The 18,904-nt window shown below is 40.8% G+C and overlaps 2 protein-coding genes across 5 annotated transcripts in view; both read right to left on the reverse strand.

Moving 5' to 3' along the window:
* Positions 1–18: 18 nt before the first annotated feature.
* LOC102080519 (NACHT, LRR and PYD domains-containing protein 14) lies at positions 19–11,885 on the reverse strand. Its single transcript, XM_005470153.4, has 9 exons — positions 11,662–11,885; positions 6,800–8,426; positions 6,083–6,424; positions 4,958–5,125; positions 3,935–4,105; positions 3,575–3,790; positions 3,303–3,476; positions 1,863–2,036; positions 19–1,060 (listed from the first exon to the last, which is right to left on the reverse strand). The coding sequence occupies exons 2-9, from the start codon at positions 8,407–8,409 to the stop codon at positions 1,045–1,047; spliced, it is 2,871 nt and encodes a 956-aa protein (XP_005470210.1). The 5' UTR covers positions 8,410–8,426; positions 11,662–11,885; the 3' UTR covers positions 19–1,044.
* Positions 11,886–13,736: 1,851 nt separating this feature from the next.
* LOC100711413 (ras and Rab interactor 2) overlaps positions 13,737–18,904 on the reverse strand; it is a 38,119-nt gene continuing 32,951 nt past the window's right edge. For 2 of the 4 annotated variants that reach the window (XM_003454619.5, XM_019359495.2), the window contains 3 exons: positions 18,310–18,441; positions 15,055–15,218; positions 13,737–14,796 (listed from right to left, as the gene is read on the reverse strand). In XM_003454619.5, the coding sequence (XP_003454667.1) occupies positions 14,470–14,796; positions 15,055–15,218; positions 18,310–18,441 (623 nt within the window). In that variant the 3' untranslated portion in view covers positions 13,737–14,469. Of the gene's footprint in view, positions 14,797–14,997; positions 15,219–18,309; positions 18,442–18,904 lie in introns of all 4 variants that reach the window. The other 2 variants (XM_013277136.3, XM_013277137.3) reach the window with 2 other exon arrangements.

Below are 18,904 nucleotides of genomic sequence, written 5' to 3' on the forward strand. Positions count from 1 at the left end.
ACCAGCACACCGCACTGCTTGGTGCAAAAATAGAGGCATTTATTGTGTGTGGTTTACAGAGATGAGGTCGGTTCTGCTGATGCATCACATTCAAGAGGAATGAAACAAATAAAACTGCATGGATATGTAAACAGTGAGTGTGACTGGGGTGACCAGGACACCGTGCCAAATATTGAGAAAATGCTCCACATTGTAGGATACACATCCAAAGCCTCTGTTTTTGAACAGTTGTAGAAAAAAAGGCAGTGAAGGTTGTCTCATGGCTCTCCTGCAGGTAAACATATTACACCCAAGGTGGAAAATTAAAAGTGACCAGCTACGATTTTGGAAGAATATGATAGAAACGCTCATAAATGAAAACAAGTTCAGTTACAAAGACTTCCAGTAACTGATTAAAGCGATAGAAGATGATTCTCAGAGTGTTTTCTACCAACTTATGTCATCCAAGTGTTTTATTATCACTCTGTTTAGCTTTAATTTAATCCGTTTCTCTCATTTTACTAGATTTTGTAATGTGTCAGTGTTTATAACTTATGTGAAGTACCCTGTAACGCTGGTTGCACCAGCTGACAGAAGGAACAGCAACAGTTCAACAGTTTCAATATTACAGTGAAAAAAATGAGAATGTAGTAAATTATGAACAATATTGTATATAAAAATGTTAGCTTGTTTTTACACCTATTGTTTTTACTTGGCTAAAAATGTCCCATTCACATGAAATAACTTTGTCCTTCACATACCACACACCTCTCAGCATTAGCAACGTGGCCCACATTTCATTTGTTGGAATATGGTCACCGTAACCAAGACGTGAGGAAATTCTTCTATGGCCCAGAAATAAAGTACTTGATTTAAAAAAAACAAAACAAAACAAAACATACACAATGAGGTAATAATGGAAAATTAAACATTTACAGTCTTTTAAAGCACATTTGGTATTTTTACATTATTTCTAAGCCAGAAACTCAAACTGAACAGAATTATGTGGTAGCCATCCAACTTCTGTGCAAATAAGGAAACAGAGCCATTTGTGTCACTTTCTCTTCAGTCCAATGAGACGCTGGAAGATAAGATAACAAAAAAGGCACATGAATGCTTGAAATAAAGGGAGCAACATTTGTTTTGAATAGTGAAAAGATAAGGATAGAAATGTGTTGAAGGACAGTTCTGGGTCCTATTTTCCCATTTTGGGGGTGATGATTAACTGGGAACATTCAGTTATCACAATGTAACCTAAAGTCAGTTAAACTTCAGAGACATCAGTCATTCCTGCTGGGAAGCAGAAACCACTGGTGCCCTGTTCTCTTCACAGATTCAGATTCACCCTGAACACCTGACAGATGTGAAAGACTCTGGGATCTGTCGCATGTGCTCAGTGTAATCCACCATATTCAAGAAAATGAGTGTTGAAGTCGTGAATGTGAATACTTCCTAATGTTTACGCTGCTTAAATGCAATCATGTGATACCTCAGAGTGAGACTTATATTTGGAACCTATCAGTGGGCAAAATAACAACAACTTTAATGTGGAGCACTGCTTTAAGGCATTACACTCCCACTGTTTCAGGGCTGTTGGTTATATTACGGCTCAACGTTGGATGAAAACAAACATTTCTGTCCTTTTTAATAACAGACCCAAAGAGATGGAACAATAGTGCCCAGGTTTTAAAATCTCACAATTTTTCTTTTGCACAGTACCGTCTGAGGTCTCACGTTTTACAACAAAATAAATGTAGAAACTATGAGTGTTACGATACTTATACATTATCCATTTTTCTTGGTTCTTAATGACCATCCAACAAGGCAAAAGCAGAAACACCACCTGCTCTTATCTGAGCATTTTTCAGATCGTTGGTACTCACTCTATAGTCCTGAGTGCGTATTTCTGGTTCTTCGTTAGCTCCATGAGTGCTCTGATTTCAGAGTCCTCGAGCCTGTTGCCCATCAGATGCAGCTCTGTCAGATAGAAAGGGTTTAACTTCAGGGCTGAGGTCAGGAACTGAACACTCCTCGAGGTGAGGCCACAGGTCCTCAGTCTGAACAGAAACACAAATCAAGAACACCTCAGTCTACCCCGACAGTGTGGGTCTGCAAACAAACATGCGCATGCATTTACCTGAGCTTGACTCGGGTGTATCATTTGGTTATTAAATAATTAACTTGGGCGAGCACTTTGTGTTCAAACATTAACAGGATATGTTTGTTATCACATCTGTCATTTGAGCAATAACTACATAAATTCAAGGGCAAATCAAGAAATTCGTTACTCGTTATCTCATGGAGACGGTGACACACAGTCTCTCCAGTGCACGTCTTTTTAATTAAGAGGAGCTGCAAATTCAGTTGTGCGTTACTGACACCATCACATCTTGTATTTGACTTATATTTCACCTTGTCACGATATTTTGTTATGAAATACAGATCTGGACATCTGGATGCATTACTGGGCTCACAGTCGACTGTGCTACAAAAACAGTAACTTAGCAGCCCATATGTGTGGAAGTATTCAAGGTCTCGCCCATTTGCTACTACTGTGAAAAAGCACCATTGAAGGTAAAGAAACAAAGCGGTGGAGGAGCTGTGGAGAGTGGAGTGTGGGGTAATATCATCTGAAGGTTAAAGGCACAAAGAGACGAAAAAAATCATTTGAGAAAACAAAAAGTACAAATTTATGAAAGAACTATGCAAAATTTCAAGACAGAAACTTTTGTTAGTCGAGGAACAAAATTGCTTCACTTTACACCAGGGGTGGGGAACTCCAGGCCTCAAGGGCCGGTGTCCTGCAGGTTTTAGATCTCACCCTGGGTCAACACACCTGAATCAAATGATTACCAGGCCTCTGAAGAGCTTCAAGGCATGTTGAGGAGGTAATTTAACCATTTAAATCAGCCTGCAGGACACCGGCCCTCGAGTTCCCACACCCCTGCTTTACGCAGTTAACTGGGTACAAGATTCACTTATTTCAGGGGTTGGGGAACTCCAGGCCTCGAGGGCCAGTGCGAATGTGAATTTCTCTCCACGTGACAACGGAAAACTGTTCAACTATTTTTTCCATCATAAAATGTTCATGTTTTTTTTTTTGTTTTTTTTTTAACATATTTGTGAGAGTTTTTTAACATATATTTGTAAATTTTCATGTACATTTTTTAGTCTTTTCACACAAACTGAGAACCTGAATCTTACTTCAGTGGCTCTAATATGCCACTGCAGATACAGCCCATGTTTTGACTCATTTAACTTTATCAGAAAAAGGCTATTTTGTTGTTGATTTTTTAAACATAGTATAGAGTTTAACAACTTACGACAGTTTCTCAAGTTTGCACTGCAGGCTTTGGAGTCCTATGCAGAGTTTCTTCACTCCCTTATCTTGAAGGTTGTTGTGAGACAGGTCGAGCTCGCTGAGAATGTTCACTTTTGACATCAGTCCAGAGGCGAGCTCTGCACAGCAGCTGTCAGTCAGACTGCAGTAACTCAGGCTGAAAGGAAGCAAAGAGCTATGTTACAGCAAACTTTTCTTTCAGTCAAACTGAGCGCACGCGGTCATTATGTCTGGTTAAAAAAAAAAAAGATTCACTTGAGAGTTTTCAGGTGGCTCAAAGGATTCATTAGGCCAGGTGAAATTTCTTTCACTCCTTTGTCTCCGATGTGGTTCATGCTGAGGTCCAGGTCTATCAGCTCCACCGCCTGCCACTCACCAATTCCCATCCAGCCGTTGGTAAGCTGAGAGATTGAACAGAGGACCTTTGCCAGGTAGCGACAACCTGCAGCAGTGATTCCACATCGTGAAACACTGAGGAGAAATACCACAAAAATGATTAGTGTGTTAGGCCACATATTCATCAATATCTTTAATGCATTGATTAAAAAAATAAATCTTTGCCAGGATTTTTAATGTCGCTTTGTTTCAGTCAGTGTGTAATCAGGTCATGCTTACTTGAGTTTTTGGAGACTACACCATGCATACATGCCTTCACAGATGATTTTAAACCCAGCATCTTTCAAGCTGTTGTTGCTCAAATTGAGTTCTAACAGAGTGCTCGTTTCACACTTCAGAGCTTCCCCGATACTTTCACAGCTCAGCACGGTGAGGTCGCAGTAGTACAACCTGCCAAAGACATGAAAGACCATATGAGTGAAATCTATTAATTTATGCTGATAAGCAGCAGTTACCCATATATCTGTGGTGACAGACGTGTTTTTTTTTTTTTTAATTAACTTTCTAGAAAAGTATAATGAAGTTAGAGTCATAAATATGGGCTAAACATGCAGAGTTTTTGCTTTAATTACTGGCTGTAAATAAAAGATGGAAGCAGCAAGGGCAGCCTCATTAGCCACATTATGGTACCATGATATTTTTGGAGCCAGAAGTGACCATATTTGGAGAGGGTGACACGCTAAGTTGACAAACAAAAATTTGTCAACAAAAAGTTACAAAAATTAAACTGTATGAGCACAATATGTACACAAGTTCCTGCCATATTATTTGTCAGATAATTGTATTAAAAAGCTCAGAAAAGGCACCAACACACTGGAGAAATCCAGTTCAGTGACTGCAGTTAGTAGCTACAGTTACATCTGTCAAAGTAGCCACTAAGCCTTAGCAGCATAAATTCCTCCAACTGTCCACAGAAGCCAAAAGATATTTTTGTTAGTAGGTTGTAAACATGGTTGTTTCTGCTTTAAAGCTGGAGTTTTTAACATGGTAGCCTATGGGGGCTGACTAGGTGTAAAACGATCAGCTTCACACAAAAAAAAAAGAGGGGACTGTGTATAAAAATGGCTTAAATTTCCCTCGAGTTAATTCGATATTTGTGATCTACTCACTAAATCAAGGCTAACCACACTTAAAGCCTATATTTATCCCATAAATCAAACGTATCTATCTATGAACCCAAATTTTATATGCTTTGGTAGGTTACTGAAAAAAAGGACTTTCCGTAGATTAAGATATACTTACTCCAACTTTTTTAGACGTGATATGTCAAAATTCTTAAATATCTCATTGGCCCCCCTGTCTCCAATCATGTTGATGCTTAGATCCAACACACTGAGACAAGCAGGGTCCTTGTCCAGAGCTGAGCCCAGATGATAGCAGCCAGCCTCTTCAATGTCACACTGTGACAACCTATGAGTAAGAAATACAGATAATAAATACACACAACTCTGGTCAAAAAGCAAAGTTCTAAATTAAACAATTTCATCTGTGGGGAATGGTTTTATCAGTGTCATTTTATTATTGTATGTGCACAGCTGTGAGTAAAAGGTGCAGCATTTACACTATCACTCCTTAAAGTATTCGGACTGCTTGATTTCCGCTTTTTTCCTCAGTAATAAATTATTAATGTTTTAAAAATGTTAATATCAAGGCAAACAGACAACATAAATACACAGGACTGGTATATCCACATCATAAATCAGGCTAAGCAAATACATGAAGGTGGTTATCAGCTCGCTTAGGCCGAGGGTTATCAGTGTAGGTATGGGCATGTTCACATGAAAGAGCCAAAGATTTGGTAGCATCAAAGGTGTTAATGGACAGGTAAAGTAGTTGCCAGGCAGAAACAGTAAGACAGTTAGTCTTGTTGTGTCAGCTGCATCCTGGTGGGATTCAACAGCCTGAGAGGTGGTAAAGAATAAATAGGAAAAAACCCCAGAAATAAAACGGTAAGTCTTCTTAGCCTCCATGCAAACTGTACCAATGCTCATCAGGGAAAGACAAACACTTTAGATCCTATTAATCTTTGAGCTGATTGCTCAGTAGCTGGTGATCTCTTATGTGGAACATAACCATTATAGCACTGTGGCACTACAGGATGACTGGTCTGCACTTCTTCCACTCCACAATTCCTTTTTCACTGTGGAGTATTTGTAATTTTTCCTGACATATAACTGGTCTGTGGTGACAGAGTAACTATCGGCTTTATGAATGATGAAGTATTTGAGGGTTTACTTTATGCAAAAGAAAAAAAACAACTTGTTTTTGAGAATGTCATTGGGGTTTAAAATTAATCAACAAAATGAAGTCAGAAAAGCACTAGGGGGTCTTGATAGAGAAGCTACGCTTTACCATCTGAACACTTACTTTAATGTCTGCAGCCGGCAACTAGAACTTCCCAAACCACACGACAGTAGCTTCAGCCCCTGATCTCCTATTCCATTGCTGCTAAGATCCAGCTCTTGCAATTTGTGTTGTATCAGGCATTGGCTCAAATACTGACAGGTCTCTGCGGTCAGTCCACAGCCTTGCAGCCGAAGTATTTTCAGCCTGCAATTCAAACTGTTCAGCCCCTCTGCAAGTTCCTGGACTCCACTGGTGCTGAAGCTGTTGTACCCCAGATCCAGCTCCCTCAGGAATGACTCCTTTGAGCTTAGGACCGCTGCCAACGCTGGGCAACTCTTGTCAGTCAGGTTGGAGAATTTCAGCCTGCAAAGAGGTAGACGTTAATGGCATCTGGCAAAGAGGGAAATATTGTATGTCCAGGTAGATGTTTAAGTATGTAGACAATGAAGTAATTTTGCAGTTACAGCTCTGTGCACAATCACGGTGGGTTTTAGATTGAACCCCTGACACACTGACTTACAGCTTTAATTCAAGGGGTTTAACAAGAGTTCTGCGTTACCTGAAGGAACATAGTTTTGTCATATGATGCGAGTTAAATGATTTCAGTTCATTTAAATGTCCGAATATGTGTGTAGCATCTGCATATACTGCCCTGTGACTGTGAGCATTGCCAGGATAAGTGGTTAAGAAAATAGGCGTATGGATAAAATTCAGTGAATGCAATAGGTACAAACTTACATGGCTTTCCTGGATTTGAAAATAGCTGGAATATTCTTGATGAGTTTCTCATCAGATCTCACTGACACCTCCATCTCAAACGTCTCTCGAATCCCTTCAAAAGCTCTGATCCTCTGCATCAACTCTCTCCAGTGCATCAGTGAGAATCCTGGGATCTGAGAATTGCCATACCTCTGAAAGAACCTGACCTCCTCCTGCAACGCCTGACTGTCGTACTCCCGCAGGCAGTGAAACAAGATAACAGTGCTGTAGGACGATATCTTGCTCAGGATCTTCTCCTTGACATAGCCAAAGAGCAAATCATTGGGAAGCAACAGCATGTGCTCCTTAATAAGGCCAAACATGAAACGAAGTAGGAGATCAGAGACTCCCTTATTATTTGCCAGCACTTTATCCACTAGATCCTGAATATAGGAGCTTAAATTTATTTTATGAGTTTTGATGTCCTCCAGTTTCTGAGACGCAGCCAGGAACTCTTGAACGCTCAAGTGGCCAAAGCGAAACACAGTGGTACCGTTCAGTCCCGTCTCCGTTCTCAAAACAAGCGGGCATGTTTCTGCAAAAGCTAAAGCTTCCTCGACACTTATCCCGTTTCCTGAAAGGTCATCCTCATACATGACATTCCGCACTCCCATCCGAAGCAGTGCCACCTTCTTCAGCTTGGTAAAGATAGGCAAGTGTTTAGCTTCCAGCGCACCGAAACCCAGATTGTAAATCTCAGTTAAACTCAAGGGATGCATTTTAAAACCCTTTTGCCCTTTTACGTGATCCTTTAAAGCACTTGCCATAATGGTGCAGATCGGAGGTATCTGACACAGGGAGTCCAGGCTCCTCGATATTTTCACATGATTGATGGCTTTGTTGGCAAGATCAGAATCACCGATGACCATCCTGAAGTGCTGCTCCTTCTGTTCATCGCTGAATCCCCGCAGCTCCGTCTTTTTCAGCAAATAAAAGGGAGGTATGCGTGATTCGGCTGAAATTCGAGACGTTACCCATATATGAGCTCTGGGGAGTAAATTTCCCCTGATCAGGTTAGTGACAAAACTGTCTACAGTTGATGCTTCAGAAACATCACTCACAGCTGGACAGCCAAAGTTGAGCTGGATTTGAAACTCGTCTAGTCCATCGAGAATGAACCACACCCCGTCTTCATTTAGGACGGACGCATCAAGCTCCTTCAGTTCAGGGTAAAATGTCTGGAGAAGCTCAATTAGGCTCAGTCTATCTTTCAGCAGATTCAATTCCCAGAAAGTGAGAGGAAACAAGAAGCTGATGTTGTGGTACCCCTTGTCCTTGGCCCAATCAAGAGCACAGCTCTGCACCATTGTGGTTTTTCCGACTCCGCTCACTCCTAAAGTGATGACTGTTCTATTTCTGTTTTTATGTTGACATTTGCACGATAAAACGTCTGCAAGTGGAGCGTCTGGAAAAAAGAAGCTCCTATCCAGGCTTCTGTACTCATGCTGGAAGAAATCAGGCTCTATGTAGTTGTACCTGACGTCCTGATAGCAGAGCCTCGAAGGAAGTATTGAGCTTTTGGAAAAGGCCTCAACCAGGCTCTCATATTTGCTCCTCAGTGCGGCTTTGAGGCAGGTTTGGAGATCCATAACAATGGCAGATGTTCCTGAAAAGATGAAAAGTCAGTGAGAAACATTTTACTACAGAGTCAATCCACAAAAACTCAGTCAGTGTCTCCCACCTGAACCCCTCAGAAGGTTAAAAACACATTTAGGCCATTAAAACCCGACTAAATCAATTTTACACTCAATGCAAGTGCCACAATCACATTTTTGTTCAGAATGCTTTTTTATTACCAGCTCTGAGCATCAATAAGTGGGATACATCATGCTTTCAATAACAAAACAGGCCCAGTTTAATGTTTGTAACAAAGCCTAACCAAGAGGAACAATCACTGTGACCCTGATCTTTAGAAATTGAATGATCCAATGTTGAGGACACAGACAGCTGGAGACATGGTGCAGAGCAGTCATTCCTGTTTTACTCTGAAGTCGCTGCCTGGAGCACGTGCACAGGTGCTCTGTTGTAATCTACAGCTTGAACACGCAAGGCTGCACAGTCACACAAAATTTGCAGGCACGTGGATGTCTGTGAATAACCTTGTGCATGCTGTCTAATGACAAAGTTTACCTCATTTGGACAGTCAGACTCAAGCGGACCCTTGACCCTCTCCAGGTTGAGTTGAAGGAAGCTAAACTTTATTTTTTAATTTAACACCGCATGAGACTAAAACTCTTGGACTGCCATTCGACTGAGGAATCTCTTTGGATGACAATCAGCTGACTGACATTCACCTCAAGCACTAAAGACTACCGTGAGTCAAAACCTTTGGCACCCTGGATGTTTGATGTGTGTTCTGATAATTCACTGAAGACATTTTTAAACAGTGCATTCTGGGTAAACTTTCAGGAGTCATATCACCATGTGGGACAGGTGGCTGCTCCATAGATCATACAAAAGGTCTCCTCTCTACCTGGATTTTCATACCAGACTTATCTTCTAGCCTCTAGCCTTCTTCTGTGCCAATGAAATTTTTCTACTATAATTTATTTTAAAGCTATATAATGTGAAAATATGAGAACCAATTAGGTGTTCAGATGTTCTCTGCAACAGTTTAATATAGCCCCTCAGACTTAGTGTTGGTTTTATAAATAACTGTAGAGAGCAAAAACTGTTACATTTAGAGTTTTTGTTGTTGACAAAGATTAAATGTGTTTTTCAGGCCTTAATATGTGCATTTCCCTGTACTTATGAAGTCACAGGGACTGAAAAAGGCAAGTAAGTTCCCAGTTTCAACTCCTATCAACTTTAGAGCTCGTAAAATATTGTTAGGAAGAATGCAAAATGTCAACCAAAACATTTTTCCCCGGAACAAATGGTTTAATAAGATGCTAAGATTTACACTGGATCTAGAAATTAATACACCAGAGAGACAGCTCAGAGAGGATTCTTGTGAGGAAGGACATACAGAAGGTTGGTGAGACAAAGGAAGAAGCTAGGCACAAGATGAGATGGGGGCAGATAACCCCCTGTGGCGACCTCTAAAGGGAGCAGTAAAGAAGAAGAAAGAAAAAAGATCATTAAAAGCATTGGAGATGCCTGTTTCACAGAGCACGATTTGGAGCTTAGTGTGATAACTGCAGGCTTAAATGCACATCAACACTCATGTTTATCCAGGGAAAAACACTTACACTGAAGTGTAATCATATAAACATTTCAAACTAAAAACAGTAAGGGGCCAATCCATGAAATCATCGTTGTTTCAGATGAAGATATGTTGTAAGGCTCGTGCTTTCTCCTGTGTTTTGTTGCATTTTGTTGTGCTTGCTAAAAATACATTCATTTTTTTTAGAAGTTACTCTCACTCAGCAGCAAATGAAATACTTATTTTACCTGTTGCCTGATAATTATTTACTGTATTATTGATCTGCATATCAATAGTCACTGTAGCCTAACCCTAACCCTGTGTAGGATTGCGCATGCTCATTGATAAAAGTTCTTATTTCGGAACAGAAAAAGCGCCCCCAATATAGCCGGAATAGCTGAAAAGTAAAAAATAAAAATAAAGAAACCTAACCATCATTTGAACACATAGAAATGAATTTTAACTAAAATCGACCCCTAGAAAAACACCTTCAGCTGCTTTAAACCAGAATTTGAAATCGAAAGTAAAACGGGCTTCGCCTGACAGCTGCCGGTGTTTAGCAAAAACCTCACCCAGCTGAACTGCAAGGCGGGACTGTTGACTCTGCTTCATCTTGCATTATACTGAGTCATTTATGTATTAACAAGCGAGCCAAACTCACCGAAGAAGGCACAGCACCTTTCTTTTCCACGAAACTGCGGCGTTCACGGCAGCATTGTGCGGAGAAGAAAACAACAAGAAAAAAATACTTTCACTTTCTCAGGACCCGCCACAGCTGAGGAGCACAAATGGGCGTGAACCACAAAGCTGATATAACCGGAGAATGACCGCTCTCTGGACTACTGGTTTTATAGGGGGCGCTAGCTAGCTACTCCAGCGCTTTTGCCCGAAACAACACATCTCCCGAGTTAAAGATTTTTATTCTCGTTTTCACTTCGTTTTACACAGAAGCGGCCATAACAATATACATAACTCCACTTTTAGATCTTTATCGATTTTAACCTTCTGTGAGCGTTAGGGACAGCACGCTGAGCAACTTTCCCAGTATCCACCATTTTGACTCCTGGCATGAAGCCAGCCGCAGCGGGGAATTTAAAGTAAGCAGTTTCTGATGGACTCGCCTTCAACCGCCACAGCCAGCTCTTCTTCTACAAACTTGCACCCTGTTGTGGTTTAATAACCTTTCTAACACCTGCCTGACGTTTGTAAACGGGCGCAATCAAGGAAGTATGTCCCGACGTAAATCCTTAACAGCCAGTGTGCGTTTGCGGAATGGGAAAAATCAAGAAAGGAAATAAGGAAATAAATGCAGTTTTTTGAATTCGTTAAAATTATCGCTGCTGTATTCCCGAAACTACTTCCGCCTTTTTTATTCCATTGTTTACTTATTTTTCCTCTTTGTACAATCACATTCACAGGCTCTCCCACACTGGCTCTGATATCTACCAATCCCCAGAGACACAGGACTTCTCTTAGATTTCGTCGTGGATTCCAGACACCTGTGCTCCATCACCTATTCACTCACCTGCAGTATTTAAAGACGGGTTGACGACTCCTCTCTAGGCCTTCATCTCTCTGCCCACTTGCAGCCTCAGCCTTAAAGTAAGGGCTGCGATTTTAGTCCCCTTTGTTGGTAAACTGCATTTAAATCTACCAGTTCTGGTTTAAACCTTAACACCTGTCCTTACTTACTTACCCTCACCTTCACTGGTTGCGGCAGATGCCCGGTGTCCGCCCCTCCCCCAGTCTGATTCTGCTGGAGGTTTCCTCCTGTTAAAAGGGAGTTTTTCCTTCCCACTGTTGCCAAAGTACGGAGCAAGGCAAGGGACATTGGGGCAAGGCAAGATGTACTTTTGCGATTCAATTTCATTTTTTTTCCAATTTTTTTTCCCTCCAATGTCCCTTGTCGGGCTCCGTACCAAAGTGCTTGCTCACAGGGCGTCATCTAATTGTCGGGGTTTTCTTTGTATTATTGTAAGATCTTTACAGTATAAAGTGTCTTGGAGCAACTGTTGTTGTGACTTAAGGCTATATAATGAAAACTTAATTCCATCTTCTTTGGGTATTAAAATCGTAGGGGATTTTTATTTAGGGATAATCCAAACCAAATTTTGAAGGCTACCTGGAGTCTGTATTGCCCTGTAAGTGCCACAGAGGGGCAGTCTGTGCTTATTAAAGCTGACACAAACATAGAGCTAAGGTGGGATTTCCTGATGTGTGTGGTCTCTCTGAAAGGTAGGTTGTACCTAGGTAATGCATGAGGCAGGCTTCTTACAGTGTCCTTTAAGAGCAATAAGCATGCTACATACAGGGACTTCACATAGATTCTTCATTACATTAATTACAGCCTTGCAAGACATGCAGCTTTGTTTTCTGGTATGTGACACAATCATACACTTTAATCTTCTGGCCTCAACATAAATCTGAGTGTTTCACTTGTACCTAAACTGCTTGTTTGGAGTCAGTATTGGTCTAAACACATACCGTCTTTAATCTTTGCTAAATTGCTTTGAACTACACATAGCAGTCAACTCACCTAACCTTTATTTGATCCCTTCTCCTTAGCGCACTGATCAAATAGACAAAACCCACAATCTGTCTTTGTTTCTTGTCCTGTTTTTTTGCCTCACCCTCTAAATCCACCTTTGCTTTCCTGTATTTATTACAAAGGCCACACTTGTGGCTTTGAAGATCTTTAGTTGAACCCATGTTCCCAAGAGACAGGCAGGAGTCACAATGAACCAGGGACAAAGACTGGAGGACAACTCCATTAGCTTGAAGCCTAATGTTTTACTATCAGCTCCAGGAAGCTTTTCAGTTTGTTACAATACATTATGTATCACACTTTGGCATACACTATTGTGAGTACATTAACATTGTTGTTCAGGCGTGGTTCAAATGGCCATCACAGAGGTCAGAGGGTCAGCGTGGAGCCTGATGCTGCTAACAAAACAAGCCACCAGAAAATCAAATAAAAAGAAGATTCATGTTAACAGTCCACTTGAGGCTTAAAAGGTGACAGAGTCCCGATATTTTCCCAAATAAAATAAATACTTTTGGACTCTTTAGTTTCCTCCTTCATAACAACTGTAATGTGGTGGATTTATTTTTAACTGATCCCACAATGATGCTTAAATGTAGGGGTGTAAACAGGCTGCCTGTCCCAACACACAGAGGCATGTCTGAGTGCTGCAAACCTTCACCTCTACTAATGTTTTTGTTTTAGGAACCTGTTTATTCTATTTTATTTGAGTGTAAACTTGGTGTGGAAATAAAACTTGGTGGATTACTTGCTGTGCAGTCTTGTTTAAATGTGCTGCATAAATAAACAGATTTGGCTGAATTCGTGAAGCATGAAGAATTAAATTAGAATTGAATTAAATTGAATTAATTTCCACCAATGAATCGCTGTATAGTTGTAAAAAAAGTATTTTTTTCTGAGTTTGAGAAATTTACCTGGCAAGTCTTCCAGATTAATGGTGTTTGAAATGGTTTGGCATAATACACCATGTTTCACTTCAGCTGTCCAATATGTGAGATCTTGTGTAGCTCATCTCAGACATGTTGAGTGTAGAAAATAAAGCTGCTCACCGCTGCATTAACAGGCAGATACAAATGTTTAAACCCTCAGGTTATGACTAATGGTGCATTTTGCAAATGTGTGATTTTGTCTCATAAATGTAGCAAAATCATTCATTGTTCTCTTCCTGTTGTTGTGCTACTGAATTGTGACTTTTCAGAAAACCATAAATACAGGAGTCAGCAAGCGGCCTCGTTTAAAGTGTATTTTATAAATTTACATATTCAGCTTTGAGCTTTTTTTTTTTTTATAACATACAATAGAAACAGTGCAGATTTAAGTCGACTTTGGAGAAATATCTGGCATAAATAAAGTCCAGTATTGAGTCCAGTACAGAAACAGTAATTCAGAATACAAATCTTTGTCACTTAAGGGATAAAAAATATTTGGATATAAAAATATTTCTACACACAAATACCAACTGCAGTTGTCCAGCAACTGCAGAACAATAAAAAAGAACAATCATACACTTAACAAAAGCTCATTTCTCTTTTTAAATTAATGTTTAGAGTGGAGTTTTAATCTGGGTTGAATGCTGTCAGTAGCAAACAGTATAATCAATTCCTTTTAAAGGCACCGAGGGAGCAGTAGTTAAGGCAAAAGTTAGTCATTTTTTTTGAGGATGGTATACGTGTCCATCATGGCCAAACATTTCATTTCCTCCCACGTAACACATGCTAAACTCCTTTATAACCAAAGCTGATACAGGCTGCTAAATTTACCCTTCTTTGTCTTTTTGTGAGCCAGATTTAAAGTGTTTCCAGAGTTCAACCTAATAAAAAACTCATTTGATAATCAAAGACATCCTTATTTCATATCTGCATCAACATGCCAACGTCTAGTTTCGACCATCTCCTTTCTCCTGACTTCAAACCTCTCCACAAAACATCAACAAGCACCAGAGGCGTTGCTTGTCTCCCTCTGCTATTCAACCAGAGGACAGTTTCCATTTTGCACGACGCCGGGGACGCAGAGGTTCAGGTTGTGCACCCTCCTGTAGACGAAGTGGAAGACCTGAGCGCGCGGCCGGCTGTGGAGCTCGGCTTTTATTTGCTGAGGGTGCGTGTCTGGGGTGAGCTGCTGGCTGGTTTCCTCGTTGACCAGAAACAGAGCGTAGTTCTCAGGGTCGGAGATCCTGAACTTCTGGGCGCACAGCGAGCAGACCTCTTCTGTGGTGGTGTACGGGTGGACGACCAACGTTTTGGCCGTGCACCCCACCCCCGGCTCTTGCAGCGCGACTCGGAGATAGTTCTAGAGAGAAAAGAGTTCAAGTTTAGAAATCTGTAAAATGAAAGAAAGAGGCATTTCTGAGGAGGCGAGCAGGCAGGGAACCCACATGCAGTGACACAGATTTTACATGCAGTAATGTTACCACGAGCAACATGCTGTGATGTTAGTACAGACGAGACACAGCACCTTCATGCCCCTGTCCAAAGCTGGATTTACTCTTACTGGTACAACTTTGACTCACTGCCTGGATGGTCAAGGTCGGCTCAGGTCAGGTGATACCTGAAAGTCGTCCACACACGGTACTGAACGCTGGGTGGTCCGCCGGCGGTGCCACTGGTGCAGCGTGTTTCTGGCCTCGGAGCTCAGCACCCGGGCCGCCTGCTCCTCCTGGAAGTTCTTGATGAGGGACATGGCTCCGTAGGCGCTGGTCAGGTAGTAACCGCCTGGGATAAATATTAAACGCAAAAAGAAATGAAACCAACCAAAGTTAAAAATAATTAAGAAAAATGAAGACAGCTGCTCCTTTGTGGCAGAAATGAATCAGATTTGGTGCATAAGGGTCAAAGATATTTACCTACATAGCCGATTATTAAACATTTTCAGTTTACGTGCCAGACAGCTTGGCGCTGATAGGAAATATTTCACTCCTGGTACATTAAACCTCCTTATTTTTTCCTTTTGAAATGGTTCCAGCCCATTAAAAATCAAAACACTGACTGGAATTTCCTTGCTGTGAGGGCTTTTCCTTCCTGTGCAAGCATTTATCAAGTTTTCTCAAAGAACCTTCAATAAAAACTGGAGCTGAGAGTCACTGTAAAAGACCTCAGTGACATGCTCGATACTGGACCTTACACCTTCTACTGAAGGTCAAAGCAAAGACCATGCAGCTTTCAAAAGAAGAAACAAATATGTTAAATGACTTTAGACAGAAACTGTTGGGACACTTTACAGTTCAGTCTTTACTTATTTTAGTATTTATCATCATCCTGCGAGTGAACTTTGTGTCTTTAGTTTCCACTAAATACCAAGCCTCATAATGAAGACATCAATGCTAAAGTAAGGAAAACCTCACATTTCTGTTTTTTTAATTAAACTTTAAAAGGAACTACTTCTGTAGATTTTTGGCCACTAGGGGGCAGCACAGCAGGCCAAGTCAATTTCTCTATAAGCACACTTTAAAGACAACAGGTGAGCAGAGTGCTGTACAGCTAAAAGAACCAATTAAAATAAAGTAACAACAGAACAATTAAAGTCATGGAAAACAAAACATCTGTAACTAACTCATCAAGTAGTGATGATTTTCGTAATGATTAAACCTCTGCCCTCATAGACACACGTGCCCCGCATCATTTCCAACCAACAGCAGCAACGTGGAGATATTCACGGCTCTTTCACTCCCTCGAACAGTAACTAACAGTACTGTTACACAACAGACCATGACATAGTTTTAGTTGTAAAACATAACTCATTTGTTTCTCTTTCAGCTGTGTCACGGGTCCGAAGGCTTAATGACTCATTGTTAGCAGAAGGTGTACTGCTCTATAATTTACCAGCTTTTAAAACATCGCTCTGGGCCAGTGATGGAGATGAAAATACTTCAGTGAATCTTTAAATTCTTTAGTTTCTCAGGTTAGCGTCATGGTTGTACAGTACAGCTGTTACCAGCTGAATGTGGGAGTGTTTTCATTTTTATTTTTTTAATTAAAAAGCAAAGGGCTTTTCCCAGATATGTCCCAGATTGGCACCTTCCAAAGATTTGTTTAGCCAGAGCCAAAGGAAAATCCCTAGCTCTGGAAAATCCTGATAAAATCTGTACCCTGTAAGTTCCCCTCACTCAAACCTCTAACACAAAGATATATGAGACTTTTGAAAATTATTCTCCCAAGTTTTGTCAACAGTAGGAGAAAATATAAACACTATGGCTCAAATACACCAAAAACTAAAGGGTCACTTCATACTAATGATGTGTAACTACACCAGGCGAGGCTGCGCTGTAAAGCTGTGGGCTTTTTCCTTGCACTTGAATCAATTCTTGAGATTCTACCAGCTGCACTGCAGCATCTTTCAGAAACCTCCTAAACATTCATCAAGTAAGCATCACCTGGTGGCATTTTTAGTGGATTTTTGTTTAAATTAAACAGAAGGCACGTCAAGCTGCACAGAGCAGGCGAGGGGGACCCGGCAAAGGCTTGGAGACACTTCAATTTTCAAAATGAATGACCCTGTGCAGACTGAACTCCACTCCTGAATGCTCCCGGCGTGAATGAAAGACGTGAAGGTGTAGCAAAGATACACACCTGGTTTATTCTCTGTGGTTTCGTTTACTCAGATCTGATGCACATTTTTGAAACAAAAAAACCAAAAAAAACAACAACATTTTTAGGGTGATTCATCTCATTTTCAGATACATTTTATTTTAAATGTCACCAAGCTAAAAGTACACTGAGCAACCTAACGGGCTCTTTCGTGCACGGCGGTGACAGCCACACACTCACATATACAGGCGATTAGTCATTATTTAGACAAACAATGAGTAACATTTTACAGCTGAGAGCTCGTCATCTACTGTCATTAACAGCACTGATGAAACGTGTCACCCACCACAAAAACCCCAAGTGATCTGACAGCTAATATGGAGTCGGACCCTTTCTCGTTGCCGTTTCTCTACTAAATTATTCATGAGCAGTATTTCTGTAGTTTGGTTTTTCAAAAGAAAACAGCTCCAAGTTTGTTGCTGCTGGTAATAAAACTGATAAGAGCAGCGATACTGAATCAAAACATTAAAGCTGTAAAACCATAACAATGAGAAATAAGATGCTGTAAAAGCTGCACAGTTATTAAAGGAAAGAGTTTGGAGATAAAACTCGGCAGGTTCATCGCTACATGCTGCAGCTTGTTTGTAGCAGGAGGGGCAGATTATTCAAAAATATTCCTTACAACAATCAGTCCTGATACAACATCCTAATACTGTCAACCGGACTGTGGCAGGAAACCACTCCTCTCACAGTCTGAACTTCCACTACGTGACTTCCACCTGTGATCTTGGGTATGTACATCCATTAAACTGGAAGCTTCCTGTTCTCACACAGTCAACATGGCAAGACCTTCCACTGACCAGGTTACAAAACAGGGTGGACCTCTTTAGCCTCACAGCACACTGGTGCACCCAACCTCAAGAATGAAGCATCTAAACTTTAAGACGAGGTGATGTTTTCAGTGAGCAGACCTCAGAGTCTCTCTCTGCTTTATTTAAAGTCCTGCTTTAACAATGTTACACATCAGCAGGAAAGGCTCTGTTATGACCCAATAATCTTTTCCTAGCAAAATAGTTTGGTACCTAAATGTAATGTAGACACTGATCTTTTAAAGTATAAGGCATATTGCAGTTCTAACTGACCCGTTACGTTATTTTTCTAAACCATGGAAAGAATTCTGCGAATATTGCGCGAACATTTCTCAGATGGTAACTGTATCTGTAACCGATGCACAAGTGCTACTGTAATGTGTATGTCCTGTGTAACCGACAGGACCTACCCTCTCCTTGAAGCAGGGATGGATCCAGCAGCTCCATCATGTACTGGATCTCCGTGTCCAGCTGCGGCATGTCGCACTGAGCCACCACATAAGTCAGCATGGGCAGGAAGTCATCGGCACCGTACATCCTCCCTGGAAGGAAACAGATGGAGAGCAGAGGGGGATGTAGGTGTGGCAGGTTTGTATTTTCAAATTATTTTTCACTTTTATGTCGTTTTTCAGTTCATTTCCAGAGTGCGTTAGATCGTTTCAGTTCTGCTTTTGTTTGAAAATGTTTCATTTTAGTTTTGTTTTTATTCGTTTTGACATTAGGTTTAATTTAATTGGAATTGTATGGAGGGCGTATGTCAAGAGGCGTGATTTAGTAAAATCAGAACAGGTGTTACTTTTTGAAAACTCCTTTTTGAAAGCAGTTGACTCACAGTCTAGACATCCAGAGTCAACAAACACGCCCGTCAAAGCCTCATTAGCCAAGTTGTGATAACTACTATCACAAATTAATAAATTCTAAAACTACAAAATCATTTCGGTTAGTTTGTTCTAAGAGTCTGGTTTTTCATTTTTATTCTAGATAAATAAAAGATTTTTTTATCTA

Source organism: Oreochromis niloticus, linkage group LG6 (assembly GCF_001858045.2).
Source record: "Oreochromis niloticus isolate F11D_XX linkage group LG6, O_niloticus_UMD_NMBU, whole genome shotgun sequence".
Taxonomy (NCBI): Eukaryota; Metazoa; Chordata; class Actinopteri; order Cichliformes; family Cichlidae; genus Oreochromis; species Oreochromis niloticus.